The following is a 22,706-nucleotide window of genomic DNA, read 5'->3' on the forward strand; positions in this document are numbered from 1 at the left end:
CTACCCTTTGGACTAGCTACTGCTCCCAGAACCTTCACCAAAATTATGGTGGTAGTAGCAGAGCACTGAGGAAAGAAGGAGTCCTGGTACATCCTTGCTTGGACGATTGGCAAATCAGGGCAAAGTCTCTGGAGGAGAGTCACCACGCTACCAGAGTCAAGAACCTACTACAAGAGCTCGGGTGGGTCATGAACAGAGTCAAGAACTGCCTACAGCCCTCCCAGTCACTAGAATACCTGGGAGTCCAGTTCAATACCAAACAGGACAAGGTCTATCTTCCCCCTCCAAGGAGAAGGAAACTGATGGTTCAATTACAAAATTTATTTTATTTATTTATTTATTTATTTTATATACCGACATTCGATCGAGATATCACATCGGTTTCCAGATAACTAAAGGAATAGGGTGGTAACAGCCCTATTTTACATTATAACATGGTAATAAATGGATATAAGAATATTTTACATTATAACATGGTAATAAATATAACAAGTTATAACAGAACTAACAGGAATACATGGAACATTAGACTATAGTATAAAACATATGTACATAAATGTTGAACTCTGCTCGCCCCAAGGTATGGGGACTACCTTCAAGTCCTCGGCCTCATGACCAACTCTGGAAGTTGTTCCGTGGGCAAGGGCCCATACGCGATCACTACAACGCTCCCTGTCACGATGGAATCCAGTGTCCCAGAACTACTCAATTCACCTCCAGCTACCAACAGAGGTTCGGCATAAGCTTCAATGGTGGCTACAGGAAGAACACCTAAGCAGAGGCATAAACCTATCCCTATCGAACTGGATCTTGCTCACCACAGACCCAAGTCTGCAAGGGTGAGGTTCCCACTGTCAGGAGCTAATAGCCCAGGGACAATGGAACAAAGAAGAGGCGGAAGGGAACATAAACCACCTGGAAGCTCGAGCGGTCAGACTAGCCTGCCTGCGATTCAGCCACAGACTCCGAGGCAAGACTGTCAGAATCATGTTGGGCAACGCAACAACCATTGCCTACATCAACCGCCAGGGAGGAACCAAGAACCAGCAGGTATCTCTAGAAATAGACTCTCTCATGGAGTGGGCGGAAACAAACCTGCAAGGGATTTCAGCCTCCCACATCACGGGAAAAGACAACATCTCAGCAGAGAGAACCTAGACCCGGGGGAATGGTTGCTGGCGGATACAGCCTTCCAGCCGATAATGAATCGATGGGGCCCCCAGCCATGGACCTCCTAGCAACTCGTCACAATGCCCAGGTCCCCAGATTTTTCAACCGCAGACGAGAACCACAATCTCAAGGAATCGACGCTCTCGTCCAGAACTGGCCAGAGGAAGACCTCCTGTACGCCTTCCCACCCTGGCCACTACTGGGCAGGGTCATCCACAAGATAGAGCACCACAGGGGACTAGACCTACTAGTCGCCCCAGACTGGCCAATGCGAAGACTATTGGCAGGGAATCCTCTGTGTCTACCGCCATATGGGGACCTTTTTCAGCAGGGACCAATCTCCCATGAAGACCCGGCTCGATTCTCTCATATGGTATGGCCCTTGAGAGGACTAACCTAAAGAAGCGCGGCTACTCAAAAGCCATGATTGACACTCTGCTCCGAGCATGCAAGTTCTCCACATATCTGTCTTACATACGGATCTAGAGAGTATTTGAATGAAGCCTCTTGTGACGACCATGCCCTCCTTTCGAGGACAGCCAAGATTCCAACGATCCTAGAATTCCTACAGGACGGCATGCAGAAGGGGTTGTCTCTCAACTCCCTCAAGGTTCAAGTCGCAGCACTGGCCAGTTTCAGGTCCGAAGTGGATGGCATTAGACTATCAGCTCATCCTGATGTCTCTCACTTTCTGAAAGGAGTCAAACAACTCCGGCCACCACTAAAGTGGCTGGTGCCTCTATGGAACCTCAACCTAGTACTAGACTTCCTAGCAGGGGAGTCCTTCAGACCAACAAGCGGCCTGTCTATAAGCCTCTTGACCTTAAAGACAGCATTTTTGATCACAATATGCTCAGCTCGGTGCATCTCCGAACTTCAAGCATTATTCTGTCGAGAAACGTTCAGGTTCACCCCAGGCACCATATAGCTGTGTACGGTCCCATCCTTCCTTCCGAAAGTGGTTTCCCAATTCCATATGAACCAGACCATATCCTTACCATCACCAGATGAACACAGGGATTTGGAAGACTCACGCCTCCTTCACCACTTGAATGTCGGCAGAATCCTAGTTCGATACCTGAAGAGATCGGAATCCTTGCGTTTACTGTTACGTGACAAAACAATAAACTGGTTCAGATCCTACCTAAACAATAGGTTCTTTCAAGTCCAGATAAACATTATCAAAAAAATTTGAACTTGAAACAGGAATACCCCAGGGTTCCGCGCTGTCTGCTACCCTCTTTAACATATGCTGTATCGCTCCATGGTGAGACCGCACCTTGAATACTGTGTACAATTCTGGTCGCCGCATCTTAAAAAAGATATAGTTGCGATGGAGAAGGTACAGAGAAGGGCAACCAAAATGATAAAGGGGATGGAACAGCTCCCCTATGAGGAAAGGCTGAAGAGGTAAGGGCTGTTCAGCTTGGAGAAGAGACGGCTGAGGGGGGATATGATAGAGGTCTTTAAGATCATGAGAGGTCTTGAACGAGATGTGACTCGGTTATTTTCACTTTCGAATAATAGAAGGACTAGGGGGTATTCCATGAAGTTAGCAAGTAGCACATTTAAGACTAATCGGAGAAAATTCTTTTTCACTCAACGCACAATAAAGCTCTGGAATTTGTTGCCAGAGGAGGTGGTTAGTGCAGTTAATGTAGCTGGGTTCAAAAAAGGTTTGGATAAGTTCTTGGAGGAGAAATCCATTAATGGCTATTAATCAATTATACTTAGGGAATAGCCACTGCTATTAATTGTATCAGTAGCATGGGTTCTTCTTGGTGTTTGGGTAATTGCCAGGTTCTTGTGGCCTGGTTTTGGCCTCTGTTGGAAACAGGATGCTGGGCTTGATGGACCTTTGGTCTGACCCAGCATGGCAATTTCTTATGTTCTTACCCTTATGTCATCTGCTAGCAGGCCTAGGGATAATACATTACGCAGACGACATTCAATTAATTCTACCAATAGACGACACAATTGAAAAAACATTAAGTCTAGCTAACATGTACCTAGACATAATTAAACAACTACTAAACCAAATGGAACTGGTTATCAACATTGACAAAACTGAATTCCTTCACCTTGAGAGAAAACATACAGAAATCATTCAAACACCGATAACTGACAATTGAGCTAGCCGAAAAAGTAAGGAATCTGGGAGTAATAATGGACCCAGAAATCAACCTGAAGCAACACATATCTATAAACGTAAGAGAAGGCTATGCAAAACTTATGATCCTCAGAAGATTAAAACCATTACTCATACCTGCCCACTTCAGAACAGTATTACAAACACATCTTTTCCAGCACTGACTACTGCAATGCACTCTTTACTAGGACTCCCAAGCACATCAATAAGACCACTCCAGATACTTCAAAATACTACAGCCAGAATACTGACGGGAAAAAAGAGGAGAGACCATATAACAAACTCTAGCAGACTTACATTGATTGCTCATCGAATACAGGATAAAATACAAGGCTTTATGTACCATACACAAACTAATATATGATAAAGAAGCAGACTGGCTAAACACAGCCTTACGAGTACACGTCCCACAAAGAAACCTCCGCTCAGCAAACAAAGCACTACTAACAATCCCTTCAGTAAGTCAGCAAAACTAACCCAAGTGAGAGAAAGGGCTTTATCATTGGCTGGGCCCATACTATGGAACACGATGCCCCCTGAACTCAGATTACAGAAAAATCTCAAAACTTTTAAGAAAAATTTAAAAACATGGCTCTTTAAAAAAGCCTTCACTAAAGAGTCTGGAGGGTAGGGAATGAAAGTACCCGGAAACGCAGATGAGAATGATTTTATTCAATCCTACATTTAAGAAGTAATATCTCAAAGAGATAGTAACTCAATAATATACCTGGACTAGACCAACCTTGCTCAAATATTGATTTTATTTATGAAATTGTAACCGAACCTTATTGGCACCTGTTAGAATGTACGATAGACTAAGGTATGTAATGTAGGTTATGTGCCTATTTGTAAACCGTTGCAATAGTATATAACTTAGCGACGGTATAGAAAAGTTTTTAAATAAATAAACAAACTGATCACCTTCTTCACAGCGGGAAGAAACAAGGGGAAGCGGCATCGCGGGTGACCATAGCCCACTGGATCAAAGAAGTAATTAAGGCAGCCTACATAGAGGCAGGAAAACCACTACCTCTATATGTCAAGGCGCATTCTACAAGGGCCCAGGCAGTCTTCTGGGCTGAAACCAGGCTGCTTTCGGCAGTTGAGATCTGTCGGGCGGTGACATGGTCCTCCCTACACACCTTCTCCAGGTTCTACCGCCTGGATGTCCAGGCCAGGGAGGATACAGCCTTCACAAGGGCAGCACTAAGTGGGCCAGAGGCAGCCTCCCACCCAGTAGAGGAGTAGCTTTTTTGTACATCCCATTGGTCCTGAGTCCATCTGGCTACACGCCAGGAAATGGAGAAATTCGTACCTGATAATTTCGTTTTCCTTAGTGTAGACAGATGTACTCAGCACCCCGCCCCACAGCTGCTCCAGAAATAGAGAACCTCTGATATCAAATCTCGAGACTGTACGGGTAAGCCACGGCCTACCTCTATTTTAAGACACCTGTAGTTACCTAGGTGTCAGTGTTTATTGTTTCAGTACACCAGCGGTCTCCAGTGCCAAAAAGTTCTTATATATATATTCAGTTGAACCAGTTCAAGGTTAATCAAGTATACTCAAGTGAAATCAAGTATTAAGCAACATATATCCACACTGGCTTTTTGAAGAGAATACTGAAGAGCTAAGCATGCTGCACTGGTATATGTAGGCTGACATCAGCTTTGAAATCTGACTCAGTCTCCCATCTGCTATCAGGAGAGCACAATACCCACTGGTCCTGAGTCCATCTGTCTACACTAAGGAAAACGAAATTATTAGGTAAGTAATTTCTCCATTACTCCTGTGCATAAATTACTTTTACAACTCAATTTCACAGGAAAGAGAGGCCTAAATTGATCTGAAAGAATTGGATGCATAAGGAAAATCTTTAAAATATTTTTATAGACAGAACTCTATTCAAATTCTTGTAATTTCTTGCTCAATAGTCTTTCCTTGAATCTATAAATATTATATGAACTAATCTAGCCCATCAAAAACATATGAAGTATAAGAGACAAAAACATGAAGTAAAAAGGAGAACTCAATAAAAACTACAGCTAGCAAGAGATAGTGGTTATACTTCCCTACACACTTTTTTGCTATTTATGTACATAGACTGAAGCCAAAAAAAGCATATTTTATCAAACTAATTTTTTTTTAAAGACATGGATTATGATACTGCCACAGAAGAACCTGCTGGTGGGTATTCTTCCTGAACTCTTTTTTTTTTTTCAGGGGAGAGGGGTGGAAAAGTTTTCCCTTTTTACATGTATTTCAGAAGTTCAAGTTATACCTATGTCAGTTCAGAGAACTGAATATCTAGATTTAAAGCACATGTTTTCAATATTTTCAATCCTCATATTTTCTGAACAGATTTCTAATACTTGTTTTTAGTATTTGATTTTGAAACAGATTTTACATCATGGACCTGTGAACTTCAAACCATGAAACAAAGGAAGTCATGACAACACAGGGCTAGAAATTATATTTCAGAAGCACAATATATCATTGTTTGGCTGCTAGTAAAATGACTTACAACTTAATGGGCTACATTAATCCACCAAGCAAAATAAAGCTAGGTGAAAACAACTTATGACTACATCTGAAGACTTAGAAACAGGTTAACAAGAGCTATGTGGATTTCGAGCCCTGTATACTGTATAATGATAAAGACTACAGGGTGTGAACAAAAAATACAGGGGTAGAAATTAATTTCATTTTCCTTCTGACAGCAAAGTTAAGAAAATCTTTCAGCCTACCAGAAAACATGACAACTTATTTAAAAAGTGGAAAACATTTTATGGAACAAATATAATTAAGTTAAAGCAGAACCAGCTGATCCCTGAATATCTCCATCCTGGCCTACTGCTTTCATTCTTAATTTCCTCTTTTACATTCTAGTATTTTATTTATATATCTACATACTATTAAACCGAGGACTATAGGGCGTTCTGATAAGAAATCAGCAAAGTATGCCCTGGTTTACTCATTCATAATGGTGGGCAGGACTACACAGGCATTCTCAGAAATCAACTTCTCTTTAGCTATAAATTTTAATTGCCATTTGGATTATCTTCAGAAACCTGCCATCACTGTCTTTAAAGCAAAGATGCTTAAAATTTCCTAACAATGACGACCCAAATTTGTTTTCATTTTAAAGCTTCTAATATTGTACGCTATTAAATGGGGTTAATATCTTGATTCAAAGACGTGTAATAATTGAGTGCCTGACAAAATACAATATGCCAGTCAAAAGCCTGCTGTTCAGGCAGGTTATTAGATCACTATTAATTTCAACCCCTGAAAAAGGAGAACAAAAAGTAAAGAGGTCAGAGAAGGAGCAGCAAAGTAAGAGTAAGTGATTTAGGAAAACATTGAAAAGAAAGACAGCTTTCTGTGGGGGAGGGGAAAAGGTGAAAAAAACAGGGGATGATGATTTTAAGATGCAATGTTTTCCACTTACTCTTCACCCCCTTTTTCCCCTTGCGCTCCTTTTTGTATTGTTCCTTGAGTTTGGTTATTACTCCCTGGTCCACATTCCAGGCTTCGGGTATGGGGCATTGGTCTTCCTTTTCTAAAGGGAGTGAAACAAATGAAATATATTCCTTTTCAATTGCAACTTTTGGTTTACATGTCACCGAAGGCAATAACTATTCTCTCAACCTCACTTGACCCTCTTTACCAAAAAAAAAAAAATAATAATAATAATAAATACAATTTGCAACCGCATATCCCTGTGAATGGCTCTGGGAACAAGTGATAACCTGAACATTTTCAAACAGCTTTTGCTGTCTGGCTGAGTAGTTACTTGCTGAAAACTCCACGAGAAGCTACTCACCTAACATGAAACAACTTTCTCAGATACAAAATTAAAAAAATATATTTATAGCTGTATAAACAAATATAGGTATAGATATATATTTCTCTCTCTATATATATATTTATGCACATATATATCTATAAACCATGTGATGAGGATTCTTAACCATAAGAGGATACAAACAAATGATGAAGATCAGAATACAAAACCAGAACTTACCCAGTTTACAAATTATGGCTCCATTGCAAAATTTCTCCATGTAAAACTTATAATACACAGAAGTATTAAACTTAAAAACCCAACACAATTTCCCAGAGAAATCCTAGATCAAAGTTCCTCATTTCTGCTAAAGAGAGTGAACAGAATAACTAAAAGGAGACACAAGAACATGCATTGTCATCAGCCATGACAAAAGTGTATATCATGACAGTATGCTACCCTAATAAGTACTGCAAACAATCAATTTTAATTTGATTATTTGTCTTCCAAAGTATTACAGACAGCAGCCTAATATCCAACTCCTTTTATCTTCATATACAGAATGTACTTGTGAAATACAACATAATCTATCAAATTACTGTGATCTAGCAGGCACAAAAAAAACTGGGACAATTTCTATTTTGAATATAAATGAACAGAATTATTCTGTCAATAGTATAAGTATGCTCACCAGAGATGTTGTACATTTTAGGATTTTAAATTGGAAATGTTAGTCTCCCCACAATTCTTCAGCCTCTTCTTCCCCTCCACTACCACAAACAATGATGCTGAAATGTGAACTCCCAAGCTGGTGGCACCCCATCCTATTACTCAAATATTGTAAAATGTCTTTTCCTACATCACTGAACAGCTATCTTGCTTCTTTAGCATATAGCACTGGCCTCAGTTGGCAATCCAACTTTTCCTCTACATGGACCATTCAATATTCAGCTTCTATACTGCTTTATAGCCTTTGTCATTTACGTAGTACCTTAAAACAGGGCGTTGTGCATCAAATTCAACAGGTATAAGTACTTTACCTGAAGATCTGACAGTCTTAGAGGTTAATGTAATAAGACCCGCGATGAACTCAGAACTAGTTTGCACATATTTTTTTTTTTAGTACACATGGCAAAAGCAAGCACCTCAACGGTATGTAATAAAGGACACTTATGCAAATGAGATGCATGCAGAAAATCCACGCTAAAGTAAAATACGCATGAAAATGTGTATGAATATGCATGGTCAAGGACCTGTGTATTAGACCATGCTGAAATCTGCATTAACATGGTAACCCTTGAGTGATTCACGGGATGAAAGTCTTCCTCTTTCATAAAAGAGTGAAATTAGAGGTCAGGGAGTGGGACTAAAGGTGAGTAGAGCAATGTCTAACCCCTTCATGTTCCTTCTCTGATCGCGTGGCAGCTGTACCGGCGGATGCTGGTAAGCACGGGAAATACATCACAGATTTCTACAGCCAACCTGCAAAACGTACCAAAGCATCCAGAAAATGTACAGGTAATCCATGATTTCCCCAAAACTGCATGGGCACACAACAATGGAGTAAAGCAGAGTTGCTTACCAGTAACAGTTCTCCTAGAACAGCAGGAGGTTAGTCCTCACACATGGGCGACTTCGGATGGAGCCCAGCACAGGAAGCTTATTTCAAAGTTTCTGGAACTTTGACTGGCACACTGAACGTGCCCTAGCGGGGTCCCTCTTCAATCTCGTAACAGAATTATGAATAAAATAAAAAATAAAATAGAAGAAATCCAACTCTGCGGGGTGGCGGGTGGGTTTCGAGAGGACTACCATCCTGCTGTCCTTGGAGAACACCTATTACAGGTAAACAACTCTGCATTCTCCTAAGACAAGGCAGGATGGTAAACCTCACATGTGGGTGAATCCCTAGCTACAGGCTGCTCCCCAACACAAAAGGGGACCAACAAGCACCAATCAGGTGCCAACGAGCACAATCACCACAGTGTTGTTGGTAACAGAGGGGGAGATAGCAAGAACACAAACAATGGGCCCTAGGTAGGGAGCGTTAGGTTCTATACCTCAAAGAGATTCCGAAGGGCAGACTGGCCGAACCTACTGTCACGATGCAAATACATGGAGAGAACTCCATGTCCAACCTTGCAGATCTCCTCCATGGGAACGGCTCGCAAGTGCGCCACAGACATTGCCATGGCTCTGAAAGAATAAGCCTTGACATGACCCCCAAGATGCAGTCCTGCCTAGGCATAACAGAAGGAGATGCAGTCTGCTAGCCAACTGCATAGTGTCCGTTTGGCAATGGCAACTCCCAATATATTCCTGTCAAATAAAATGAAACGTTGGATGGGCTAAGGGCTTCTGTCCGCTCCAGAGAGAAGGCTAAGGCTCTCTTGCAATCCAAATATGTGCAGTGTTCGTTCGCCTTGGTGCAAAATGGGGCCTGGGAAAGAATGTTGGCAGGACGATTGACTGATTAAGATAGAAATCTGTCACCACCTTAGGCAGGAATGTAGGGTGTGTACGCAAGACCACCCTGTCATGATAAAACTTGGTATAAGGTGGATAAGCCACTAATGCTTGAAGCTCGCTGACCCTGCACGCTGAAGTGACTGCCACCAAAAATATGATCTTCCAAGGCCAGGTACCTCAGGTCACAGGAGTGCAGCGGCTCAAAGGGAGCTTTCATCAGCTGAGCTAGCCCCAAGCTGAGGTCTTTCATCAGCCCCAAGCTGAGGTCTTTCATCAGCTGAGCTAGCCCCAAGCTGAGGTCCCAAGACCCAAGCTGAGGTCCCAAGAAGCGGGAGGCTTCAACTGAAGCAGGCCCAGCATGAGGTGTACAACTATAGGTTGGACAGAGATGGGCATAGCATCTATATCTTGAAGGTATGAGCCAACTGCATCAGAAAAACTCTAAGAGTTGGTTTTCAAGCCTGCCTCCGATAAGTAAAGGTAATCAATCAGTTTTTGTGTGGGGCAGGAGAATGGATCTAGGGCCTTCAGCTCACACCACATGGAAAACCTTCTCCATTTCAATCTGTAGGACCATCTAGTGGAAGGCTTTCTAGAAGCCACTAGGACCCAAGACATCTTCTGAAAGATCAAGCGGCTGCAGAATCAGCCTCTCAATATCTAGGCTGTGAGCAACAGGGTCTGGAGGTTGGAATGCCACAGCCTGCCCTGATCTTGCATGATGAGATCTGGGGAAGTCCCCAGATTGATCGATCTCCAGAGGGATAACTCCCAAAGGAATGGAAACCAGATCTGTCTTGGCCAGTGGGGGGCTATGAGGCTCATAAGTCCCTCGGTCCTTTTGAAGCTTCAGGAGAGTCTTCATCACAAGAGGAATCAGAGGATACACCTACAATAGATCCTTGCCCCAAAGGTGTTCGAAACTGGCTCACTGTCTGACCTGCACAGGGAGCAGGACGCAGTCACCGTTCTGTTGCAGAGGGATGTGAACAAGTCCATGTCTGGGTTTTCCCAAAGGCAGAAGTTTCAATTCGCCACCCCTTGGTCCAACGACCACTTGTGGGGTCTGAAGGTCCGACAGTCTGTCCACTATCATGTTCTCCATTCCGGCCAGGTACATGGCCCTGAGAACCATCCAGTGGGACAGGGCCCAGAACCAGATCTGGACCGCTTCCTGCCACAGGAGGTACGATCCTGTGCCTCCCTGCTTGTTGACATACATCTCTACTTGGTTGTCTGTTTGCATCAGGATAATTTCATTGGACAATCTCTGAAAATCCACAGAACGTACCTGATCACCCGAAGCTCCAGGAAGTTGATTTGATACAGTGCTTTCTGGGTGGACCATAGGCCTTGCGTGAGGAGTCCCTCTACATGAGCTCCCCACCCCAGGGTGGATGCGTCCGTGGTTAGGACAATTTGGGTAGGGGAAGTTTGGAAGGATATTTCCCATTCCAAATTCGAGAGAACCCGCCACCAGAACAAAGAATCCCAGAGAGATGGAGTGATTCAGATGCAGGCCTGGAGGTTCTGTGTGACCTGGCGCCACTGCAACCTCAGTGTCCACTGGGCTCTGTGCATGTGTAAGCATGCCAAGATCAATCATATAATGCAGCTGTGAAGGTGTCAGCTCCTTCAACATCATGTGGATGAGTGCCGCTGCCCTGCTAGGAGAGATGAAACCATTTTGAAACCCAGAAAAAAACACACCTAACACATTGAAAATGAAAATTGTCCAAGTCCTTAATAGAAAAACAGCCCACATTTCTGTTTGACTGTTCTAGATTTAGCCAAACTCCAAAAGCTCAGGAATTAAATTTTGAGGATGCATCTTATAAAACAAAGTTAACCAGGTACACGCAATTCAGAATTTACATAAAACTTTGAATCTTGGCTTTTGGATCCTATGTATATGAAGAAAAATACTTTGTACTTAACATGTGAAATATTATAGATTTAAAGAAATTCAAGCTCTGCTCAGCCTAACCCTAATTCAATTAACTTTTGAGTACCTGCCTAATCATAATTGCCACTCTCATACTTGCAACAAGCCTTTGCAAACCAAGCCCATCTTCGCTCCTGCCTGTGCAACTTACAGAACCTTCTGTAAACACCAGGTCCACTGCTCTGAGTCTGTGGTATTAACCTGTTATTTGCCCACTGGAAGTGCAGCTGACTGTCATCCGTGCTAAAGAGAGGACCTTTACCTGGTTCTCCAAAGGAATGACTCACTTGTAGTGGAGAGTGAGAGAGCTGGGACCATCCCTGAGACATCTTCATGCACTCCTGATCAGCATAAGATAAATTGGCTAAATCACTACTTTAATAAGAGTAGCTAATTGGCAGTGTGTTTGAGATGTGCAAGTTAACTTTGAACTAGACACTGGTCTTCATAATTTTTGCTACGAGTGATTGTTAAAACCACAAAACATATTGCATAAAACTATTGTATATTTTATGCTATTATCCACCTCAAAAAAGGTGTAGATATTGTGATCTCTCTACATGAACATGGACCTTATTTTGTCTGATTTAAATGTCAGAAATGAATCCTTACATAATGCTATACAATATGGCATAATTTCATGTTTATCCGCTATAACATTTCCGAGATATCCAAAAAGAGCAACAAACGATTGCCATGAAAGTCATTTCATTTTTTTGTTTGAAATATGCTTATTAAAGTTGACTTGAATGATACACACAACAAATGTTCAGATATTTAAACATTTAAAGCAAGCTCACATAACCCCTCCCACCCTCTGCTTCCTGATACAATACTTAAGTGTTTGACAGGTACCAAAATTCGTTCTAAAACGCAAGTGGCTGAAAACAGTCTGTTAAACTCAAAGTAGGACAAAGTAAGACACCCAGAGGTAACTGGTGCTTAAACACAGAACAAATATTTCCGAAGGGGCCACACCAAGGACAACTTGCTATCCTTTTAATCTACAGAGGGAAGACTTTTTTTTTTAAAGTGGATGTACTTTATCCTGCTGCTTCTTAGATTCTTCTCTAATAGAGGTCATTTCTAATAAATAAACCTCCAGAAATGAATTTTTCCATACTTGAATGATGGGCTTGTATTCTGTACCCAGTTTCTGTGAATAAGGTGTATTGCAACCAAGCAAGCCTTAACTAGCAATATTTGGTGAGATATATCCAGAGTTAAGGGATCTATGTATCCCAAAAGACTGCAGACCACCCCTACTATAGAAATCTGAATTGATTCAAAGAGTTTTAATAGCGTTCCAAAATGTCTATTTAGCATCATAATCCCACAAACAACGAATAAGGGATGCAGAGAAGCTTACACATTTTAGACAGCAACTTGAAGATGTTACTTTTGCTGCAAAGGATTGCTTGGCCAGAATATTGCCTGATGTACTACCATGACGTGATATTCCCATAACATTATACAACGCATGGCCTTTCTGTTTAATAGATCCCATTCTGACATATCCTCCACCGTTAGTGTGATTTGCAGGTTGCTGGACCATATTTTTGCAAGTTTAGTATAAATATCAAACATGCTCATCTCATGTATAAATTTATACAATCTGGAGATAGTAATATTGTTTTTTGCCAACAGATATAATAAGCATTGAAAAGCTCCATTAAGATTTTCTATACCATATGAGAATATATTCCTCCCATAATTTTGAAGCTGCAAGTAAGACAAATAACTCTGTTTATTAAAATTCAAATGTTCCACACAATAATCAAGGGAATGGAAGTTTCCCCAATTACAAGTTGATAAAGGGCATGATATTCACCAATCCTTGAGAATGCATGATATGAAACATACGACCCATGTTCCTAGGAAGAAACCAGGGATTACTGACCAGGGGCAAACAAAGGGACACCTGCCACCTTAGGTCCAAGTGAGACCTAATTTTCCTCCAAATCGTCCTCATTGCAGTGCATAGCAAGGATTGTTAGACAGTGCTGAGCAGTTCCTCCATAGTAGCATGAAGGAGATAAGGTAGGGTCAAAGGCTCTATGGAAAAGTTTTCCAAAGCTGCAACTGACCCACTTTTCAAGGGGTCCAACCATTTCCTTAACACCAACATTAAACAAGCATAATTATAAGAACGTAGACCAGCAAACACCAACCTCCCTTCCTCCTTAGGAGCAATCACCATTAGGAATTTCAACTGCACCTTGCACCCTCTCCAAAAACATTTTGTGAATTCTCTCTGTAATAACTTCAAATCCTTACTTGGGATCATAAAGGGAACCATTTGTAATTTATACAAAATTTGAGGAATTATTTTAACTAGTGTTAAACGTCCCACTAAGGATAAAGGGAAAGGAGCCCAGCTACTCAAATATCTTGAAGCAAAGGTTTAAAATTTAAAATTAAGCTTGTACCATAGTTTGGGGATACAATTAATCTTAACCCCTAAATATTTAATCATATCAGATGTCCAACTTAAAGAAAAAATTGACCAGTTATTCTTTAAATTTCCTATGATATCCAAAGCTTCAGATTTATTACAATTTAACCATAATCTAGAAAAACTGCCAAAGGTTTAAATGTAATTTAGCACCTTGGGTAGCAGTTTTAGCATTTGATATTAGCAACATTTCTGCAAAAAGCATCATTTTCAAATCTATACTACCTATCCCTACCCCTGTGATATCATCATTCTCGTTAAGTTTACAAACTAATGGTTCTAAAGATAAAATGAAAACTAAGGGGGACAAAGAACAACCTTGTCTTGTTCTCCTTTTTAGATAAAAACTCGGGGATGTAGAACCATTTACACAAATATATGCCTGTGGGGTTTTGTACAAAAGTCTGATTGCCTGCAGAATAAAGCCTCTAAAGCCACATTTTTCCACGACTGTAAAAAGATATTCCCACTCCACTCTATCAAAGGCTTTTTCTGCGTCGAAACTAACTAGCACGGGTTCATGTAAGGTACGCGCATGACACGTTTCTAACACTAACAGGCATCGTATATTTGCACGCTTTCTACCTACCAACCCAGCTTGTTCAGATGATATCAACAGAGGATGCATATCCTTAAGTCTATTGGCAATTACCTTGGCATATATTTTGACATCCAAATTAGTAACGATATTGGACTATAAGAACCCAGATCAGTGGGGTCCCTCCCAGGTTTAGGAAGCACTATAATTGCCGCTTCGGACACAGTATTTGGTATCTGTTCTTTAGCTGCCATTGAATTAAATAAGGCAGCGAGAGGGGAAGTTACATGCTGTTGCAACGCCTTATAGAATAAGGAATAGAGCCCATCCGGGCCTGGTGATTTGTGTAAATGCAATTCCTTAATAACCTGAGCAACTTCTAGATCTAAGAAAGGCCTCTTTAAATCTTCTAATTGTACAATTGTTAGTTGGGGGTAACTGTAAATCTTGAAAAAACTGCTTGTTTCTCCCTATCAGAATTTTCTAAACTGTACAGTGAGGTATAATCATCTTTAAAAATTTCTCCCTATTTGCAAAGTAGAAGTAGCAAGGCTACCATCCTGCCTTTTAATACTCCTGATAAATTTATTTATTTATTTAACAATTTTTATATACCGGCCAACATTTTGGGTCTTAGTCAAATTTTCCAGCAGGTGGCCTGGTTTATTGCCATGTAGAAACAATTTATGTTTAAATATGAATAAGGCATCTTTAGCAATTTGATAAATGTCATTTAATAATCGTTGGGTGGTAGCGAACTCATCCTTCCAAAAAACAGAGTTCCCTTTTTGCCACTGTTCCTTACAAAAGGTCAATTGTTTCCCTAGCTGTCATATTTATTTATTTCCTTTTAAAAGCTACAAAACTAATAATGTCCCCACGAAGCACAGTCTTAGCTGTTTCCCAGAATAGCATGGGGTTATCACTATGAATGGCATTCGTGGTGGCATACACCTGCCACTTTCTCTTCCAGAAATTTGGGAAAATCTGAGTCCAAGCTCAACAATTCCGGAATTCGCCACTTAAACAGCCCTGGAGGCCCACCCAAAATACTCTGACAGAAAGCTGGGTAGTGGTCTGATAATTAAATTCTCTATAATCAGCAGTTTCAGTGGCATTAAATAAAGAATCAGAAATAAGAATAAAAAGTCTATCCTAGATTTGGTCGAGTGGGTCTTAGAATGATGTGTGAAATCATGCTCACCTGGATATAGAGCTCTCCAGATATCAGAGACAAATGATCGCATAGGAAGTGAATTTCTTTGTTCTTCCCCATTTTTTATATTTTTGTGAAGGAGCTTCTATCCTAATTGGGGTCTACAACACAATTGAGATCCTCTCCCAACACCACAGCGCCACCATCTAAATCTGAATAACCCATAATAATCTTCATATAGAAAATGTGATCATACTGATTGGGTGCATAATCAGAGATTAAAATGACCTCTTTACCAAAAGGTAAGCCCTTCACCATAATTCTCCCCTCATCATCTCTCCAGGTATTCTCCTGAATGAATGAGACTTGCTTATGAATTAAGATGGCCACACCCTTATTCCTTGTAGATCCAGAAGAAAAAATTTACCTGGGTAAATCCCCTCCTTTTAAGTTTACCTTGTTCAATATCAGACATATGTCTCAAAGAAAAATAATTTCCCCTTTAGATCTGTTAATATGGGAGAACATATTTTCCCTTTTTATTGGGGACCCCAAGCCAGCTTCATTCCAGCTCATATACTGTAAAAACTTAACCATTAACCCTCAAAAAGAAGCACTTCCAGTGAGGATTGTTGTCTCCTATATCCCTATAAATTAATAAGACAGCATCACCAGACACCTAAGCTTAGCCAGTTGTAGAACAAAAAAAAAATAGTGCCACCTCATGAGATGATCATCTCTCTCAATATATGTATTCCCTCCCACCCCCATCTCCCACAGAACCCTACAACCAACACGTTCACTCTTCACAAGAGCAGCTCGAGCCATTACAGTGTGTGTGGGTGCCATCCTCCATACCCATACAGTTAAGGACTATTTAAGTAAAAGACTGTGGGCCAGTTTCATAAAAAATAAGCCCATAAACCTCTTATAAGTAAACCTATTAGCATTAACATGTAGAACCCAACATTTCACATACAAGTTAGAGTTCTTAATGTCAGCAGTCTCCTCAGGGACAGTTGAAAAAAAAAAAAAGAGCTGACGACATGTAAGGTCGCCAATTTCTAAGAAAGCTGCTGCACACTTCATTGAGCCTCCTACATCTGCAGGTTACGGTAGATGTCTGGATCAGTCACAAAAGATGCCCATTCACTCAACTGCACAAAAAAAAAAAACCAAACCACTGTCAACAGGAGTGAGTTAAACGCAGAGTCGCAGAAAAAAATATTTGTATGAAGATTTCAAGCAGCTGGTGCTCGTTCTACAAAACATTTCACTTCAGTTTGCACCAATCTGCTGTGCTACACGCAGCTTCTCCAGGAACTGCAACGCAAATTTAATTTGTTTTGCCATAAGTTGGGAGCACATTGGCACCGAACTCCTTTCTTTTCAGCGCTACTTTATTGGAAAAATCTTGAAAGATCCTGACCAGCGATCCATTGTATATTAAAAGGTTCATCGTGCGTGATGCTCTCCATATGATTTGCTTGTGTTCATAATTCAAGATACGAGCAATGACTACTCTTGGTTGGTAGGCGCCATCTTTCCTGCTCCCCAGCCTTTGTGCATGCTCCATAACCAGTCCCATTTTGAGGTTCGGAAGATTTAAAACCTCTGGCAGCCAGGCGGATAATAAATCTCTCAATTTACTGTCTCCAGCCGCCGGAACACCCACAAAATGGAGGTTGTTACGATGGGATCTATTTTCTAACTTGCAGATTTTCTCCTCCTGCTCCTCCACCGTTTTCTTGAGGCTTTCCAGTTGTGTTAGCCAGCACATAATCCTCCACCAAGGAGACAAGACCTTCTAAAGTTCCACTCTGGGGCCAAATTCCCAAAGTGAATTTTTTAATTCAGCAATTTGTTCTAAGATAATGTCCAACTTGCCCGTTATCACAATTTTGACCACCTGCATCAGCGTGTTGACCACTGCTGCATCAAGCAACTTAGGTTGGGAATCACCAGCCTCCGCAGCCATCTTAGGCTCTCCTGGTTTCATTTTTTTCCTCTCTTCAGATCAGCATACCTGTTGGTGATTTATTCATATACTTATCTATATTCATGTGCTCTATCAGATCCAGATATATACTGCTCGCAAAGGTAAGAAAATTTAGCCGGATTTCTGTATTTTAGGATTTCTGTATTTTAGACCCTGTGAAGAGCACGTCCTCACAGGATCAATACATGTGACTCAGTCTATTTCTTTTTCAAAAAGCAGCTGTTGTCGCCACTTTGTCCGCAAAGTTAAGAATATTGATCACTTGCCTTGGGCTTCAGAGCTCCCTCTTATACTAATCCAAGTCTATGAACACACTTGATTAGGATTGTAGACTGCTCCATAAGAAGGTTCAACTGATCAGGTAGCCATTTTTCACATAATACCTACAAGAAAGACATCTTTAACAGACTCTGGAATTCTTACTATTCATATGTTGCTTCTTGATCTATTCTCTAAAATCTTCCACTTTATTTTCTAGTAAAATTTTACTTTGTATCAGCTGAGAGATTTTTGCACCTGCATCTCCACTGTCCTATATTCTTGCTGCGATGTGTGGTTTTCAGCATCTCTCTAATTGGAAGGCTGAATATCTATCTTCATATTTACCTCCTCCAGAAATGATGGCGGTTTAGAGATTCTTCTAAAATTTCTATTACAAATTTTGTCACCGATCTGGATACTTCTAGTGAAATCTCCTTAAGTTTTTCTGGGATGGTGATCACCAATGCTGAGGCCTCCACTACCACTTTTAAATTCTTCATTATTTTCTTTTTTTGCTTTTGTGGTCATTACAGTAAGTTCTCTAGTCACAAATTTGTCCGAGACCACAGCAAATGTTATAATACAATACAAGCGAGAGAAAAAAAAAAAAAAGACAAAAAACCCAGCAATGTCCAGAAGTCATAATAGTAGTGTGTCCAATATTCAAATGATAGATAGCCGGATTAGTAGAACTTATCCGGCTATCTAGCAACTGTTGAGTATCCAGTTACTTTCAGTGACTGCTGGCTAGCCAGCTAACTTTGGGGCGGGCAGATCGGGGCAGCGATACTGAGACTTGGCTGGATAAGTTAAATGGCTAAGTCTAGACCTGCTATTAAGCAGTGTAAGATAAACACCAGCTGCTAATCATGCAGAGTAAAAAATGCAGGCCTAAAGTAATACAAACATGGAGTTTGTAGCTATGTGATGATTTTGGCAACTTTATATGAGTTTTTCACACAGAGATAAAAAAAGACTTTCTTCATATCAGAGAGCTGTCATCACCTTCAAATGAGAGGAGAACCTTGGACCAGAACCTTGGACCAGAACTGTGAAATATGTTCTTGGTAAAAACTTTATATCCAGCTATGAAATGGGTATTGTTCTAGCAACTATTTTGCTAACAAATTCTCAGAATTTCATTAACCACAAGGGAATATTCCTATGTGTCGAGACTCAGATAACATCATTTGAATCCCACCAATCCTGTCTCTATAGGAGTTGGCAACATACAATCCAGATCAATGTTAGAGCCTATAGAACTGAATATTCAATGAGGTTTGACTTGGAGAAAAGGGTCTCAGTTACCCAGACGTAAATTATCGGATGAATATTATCCAAAAGGGCTTTTTCCACGGATTCCCCAAAGTTCTGCCAAGAGAGCTTTGTTAACAGAATTTTGATTATTGCACTAAATCAGCAAGCTAAAACTGAGTTTCAGATACTCAGTACCATCTGCTACATAATCAAGAACTAATTGTTCTTGCCAACATCTCTTGAAAGACTTTGGCAAGTTAGTAAATTTACCCTTTCTTGAAGTCAGATCTCATGGAGACGTCTGACACTTTTTTGGGTTCTATCATCCGCCATTAAGGGGATTCGCTGGATTACCTTGTGGTGTCAAGACAGCATCCTGATACAGGAGTGGCCCTGAACCTGTGCAGTACTTTGGAGGGTGAGAGCACCGTCTTACTTTCAGCTGGGCTATTTAGATTGGCAATTGTGTAATTCTAAATGCAAAGGTGGGCTTAGAGGTCACGCTTATAAGTTCTGATTATCTTTTACTACACTAACTTGTGCTGTGAAACAAACTAACAAACTAAACCAAAACCAAAGAAAGAAAAAAAATAACTATCATATTAAACTGTTTTTACTTATGCTGCTAACATTAATTTTGTACCTCTTAAAAGTGTTTTTAACTGCTACCTTACACTAAAGAATTCGAATCATGAGGTTTCAAGATAAAATTCTGTTAATCAAATGTGAGATATCCACCAGATACTCCTATAGCACATCTAGACTTAGCTGGATAATACTCATAAGTGTTATCTGGCTAAGTTACGTACCTGAACAGGGTTTGAATACCTATCCCAGAATTTTTCAGGGTCTGTACCAGCGCTCTTTAGGAGGTATAGCCTCTCTTTATAGCTAATTCCAAAGCCTAGGTTTTCTACTAGACTCCAAACTAACTACTGAAGCCCAAACCCCAACAACTGTGATTAAAATAGCATTCTTTCAGCTGCACCAACTGTGATACTCCCAGCCTCTTTTTTTTTTGTTTTATATTTCTGCCTTTGCAGCAGTCACCTAGGCCTGCATGATCTCCTGCCTGGACTACCACAACTCAATCTATATTGGTATAGCCCAAAGGTGGTCAACACTGGTTGTGGAAAGCCACGAACAAGCTTGCTTTTCAGAATATCCATAATGAATGAATATGCATGAGAGAGATTTGAATACACTGCTTCATCATATACAAAACAATTTCATGCATATTCATTATGGATATCCTGAAAAACAGGCCTGTTTGTGGCTCTTAAGGACCAGAGTTGGCCACCACTGGTATAGCCTCTAAACTGAACTGATTACAACTCATCTATAGTGCTGCAGCTCGATTATCATCAAACGCAAGTATTACAAAATCATCAAACTCTAAAGGCCCTCAGCTGGCTCCCAACATTATACCATGACAAATTTAAATTTTGACTTGTTCACAAGGCTCGCCAAAGCAAAGCTCCCAACTCATCCTTTATACGCCCGCCTGCCCTCAATCTCAAGCCTAACTAGCCATTCCAGCCCCCCAACGAGCTACACTTAGGAAACACCAGAAAGAGGATCTTCCAAGGAGCAGTCCTAACCCTCTGGAACTCTCTGCCATTAATGCTCAGATAATCCTCTGACCTCCTAACTTTCAGGAAGCTGCTAAAAAACATGACTTTTCAAACATTCAGACCACAATTGCAACCGTGCGGGAATTTCAGGCCCTGCCGCCAACTACTACTGCACTTTATTATGTACCCATTTGGTTCTCTGGCCCTACCTGCCAAAGTTTTCAGCCCTAATTTGTGGAATTACCCCCATCCCCAGGCTAAACCTCATTTCTGGATGGCCATATTCCCTGCCACTGTGAATAAATATCCATTCTATTGATTCTATACTAACGATAATCAACCTTTAACTATTATATATAATGTGATTGTGAATGTCAATCCCTTGCAGCCATTGTACTCTTAAATTTGTTTATAGCAGTTTGTATTCCACCAATTGACAGATTTTATTGGATAAAAATGATACATACATAATCATAAGTATTAATAATCATAAATACAAAGATGGTAACTTTTAAACAAATGGGCGCACGTATACGGGTGTTTGTCAGTCTGCGCCCAGGGATGTGATTTTATAACATATGCACGCATGATATAAAATAGCCTGATCATGCGCAATTGTAAGTGGACACGCGTTGTGCGCACAAATCTAGCTTCTAACCCGTAAGTGGGGGAATTTTAAAAGACATGCACGCCGTCATTGATCGTTTTCCTAGTTAGTTTCTCAGTTCTTCTAGTTAAGGGATAAGTCTTCCAATCCCTAGTATAATAGCCCTTCTTCCCCCATTAGCCCCAACCTTAAAACCCCTCTTTTTTTTTTTGTAATTTACGACTTATACACCATCCACACCACGCCACCTGTGTGCACAAGTATTTACATGCAAATTTCAAAGTGAAATCCAAGAACGCCCAGACCACACCCATGCCCCTTTTTTGGAACTATTCACTTGTGCACGAAGCAGCAAGTATACGTGTATGCGAACAGTTTTTAAAATCTGCTCGGCACGCATCTGCTCAACTTGTGCGCATATCTCCCAGTTTTGTTGCGCAGAGTATTTAAAATTCACCTTTAATTGTACTAATATTCAAAAATACTAATTGTAATCTTAAAGTTCTGTAACATGTTTGGAATTCCTTAGCTAGAAAAGCATGAAATAAATGCTGTTGACTCCATTTTCTATATGGGACGACAACCATCGGGGCTATTCTCATGGTAGAATGCCTGACAAGTGGTAAATTCATCCTTGCATGAGACTTAGGACAGATTATATCAGAAATGTATTTAGCACATGTAAATACATTAAATTATATCCTCTGTTTAAAAAAAACAAAACACTGCTAAGAACCGCTACACATCCATGAAACCCAGAATAAACCTATTTTAACATGGCCTTTTAGGCCCTACTCTCCCAGCACACATTACTGATGTCATCGTAACATACATGAGCCTCATTATCCCTTTTCTGGTATGCAAAGTTCCTCTGCTGATATCAGCCACATCTGGAGCAAACTCAAACAGATGGAGTTTGCTCTGTGTGTAAAGTCAGCAGAATATATTTTTTATTTTATTTATTTAAAATCTTTTCTATACCGTTGTTAAGCTAGATTTATTTATTTTATTTATTTAGAAACTTTTATATACCGGTATTAGTGGGGACATCATACCGGTTTACATTTGATCAAAAGATGCCGTCACATCGGTTTACAATAAGGCACATAACATCATGTTGCTTAAATGTCTATTATATCAACTAAACAGGTGCCATCAAAATACTGTAACAGTTTTATATTAAATATTATTTGGTGGGTGAGATAAATCATGTCCAATTCTATCTATTATCAGCTATAAGATAAACTAATACTTAAATCTAGTCCTTTGTTGTTGAAATAAAAATAAAAAATAAAAATAAAATACACACAATTTGAGTAAGATGGTGTGTGTGGGAGTT

General features: G+C 40.4%; 1 protein-coding gene across 5 annotated transcripts in view; it reads right to left on the minus strand.

Moving 5' to 3' along the window:
* The window catches only part of STRN (striatin), a 533,408-nt gene that overhangs the window by 148,683 nt on the left and 362,019 nt on the right, over window positions 1–22,706 (minus strand). For 3 of the 5 annotated variants that reach the window (XM_029593931.1, XM_029593928.1, XM_029593927.1), the window contains one exon: window positions 6,771–6,881. The exons of the other annotated variants lie outside the window; for them this stretch is intronic. In XM_029593931.1, the coding sequence (XP_029449791.1) occupies window positions 6,771–6,881 (111 nt within the window). The remainder of the gene's footprint in view (window positions 1–6,770; window positions 6,882–22,706) is intronic. 5 annotated transcript variants of the gene reach the window in all.

This window comes from Rhinatrema bivittatum, chromosome 3 (genome assembly GCF_901001135.1).
Source record: "Rhinatrema bivittatum chromosome 3, aRhiBiv1.1, whole genome shotgun sequence".
NCBI classification, from domain to species: Eukaryota; Metazoa; Chordata; class Amphibia; order Gymnophiona; family Rhinatrematidae; genus Rhinatrema; species Rhinatrema bivittatum.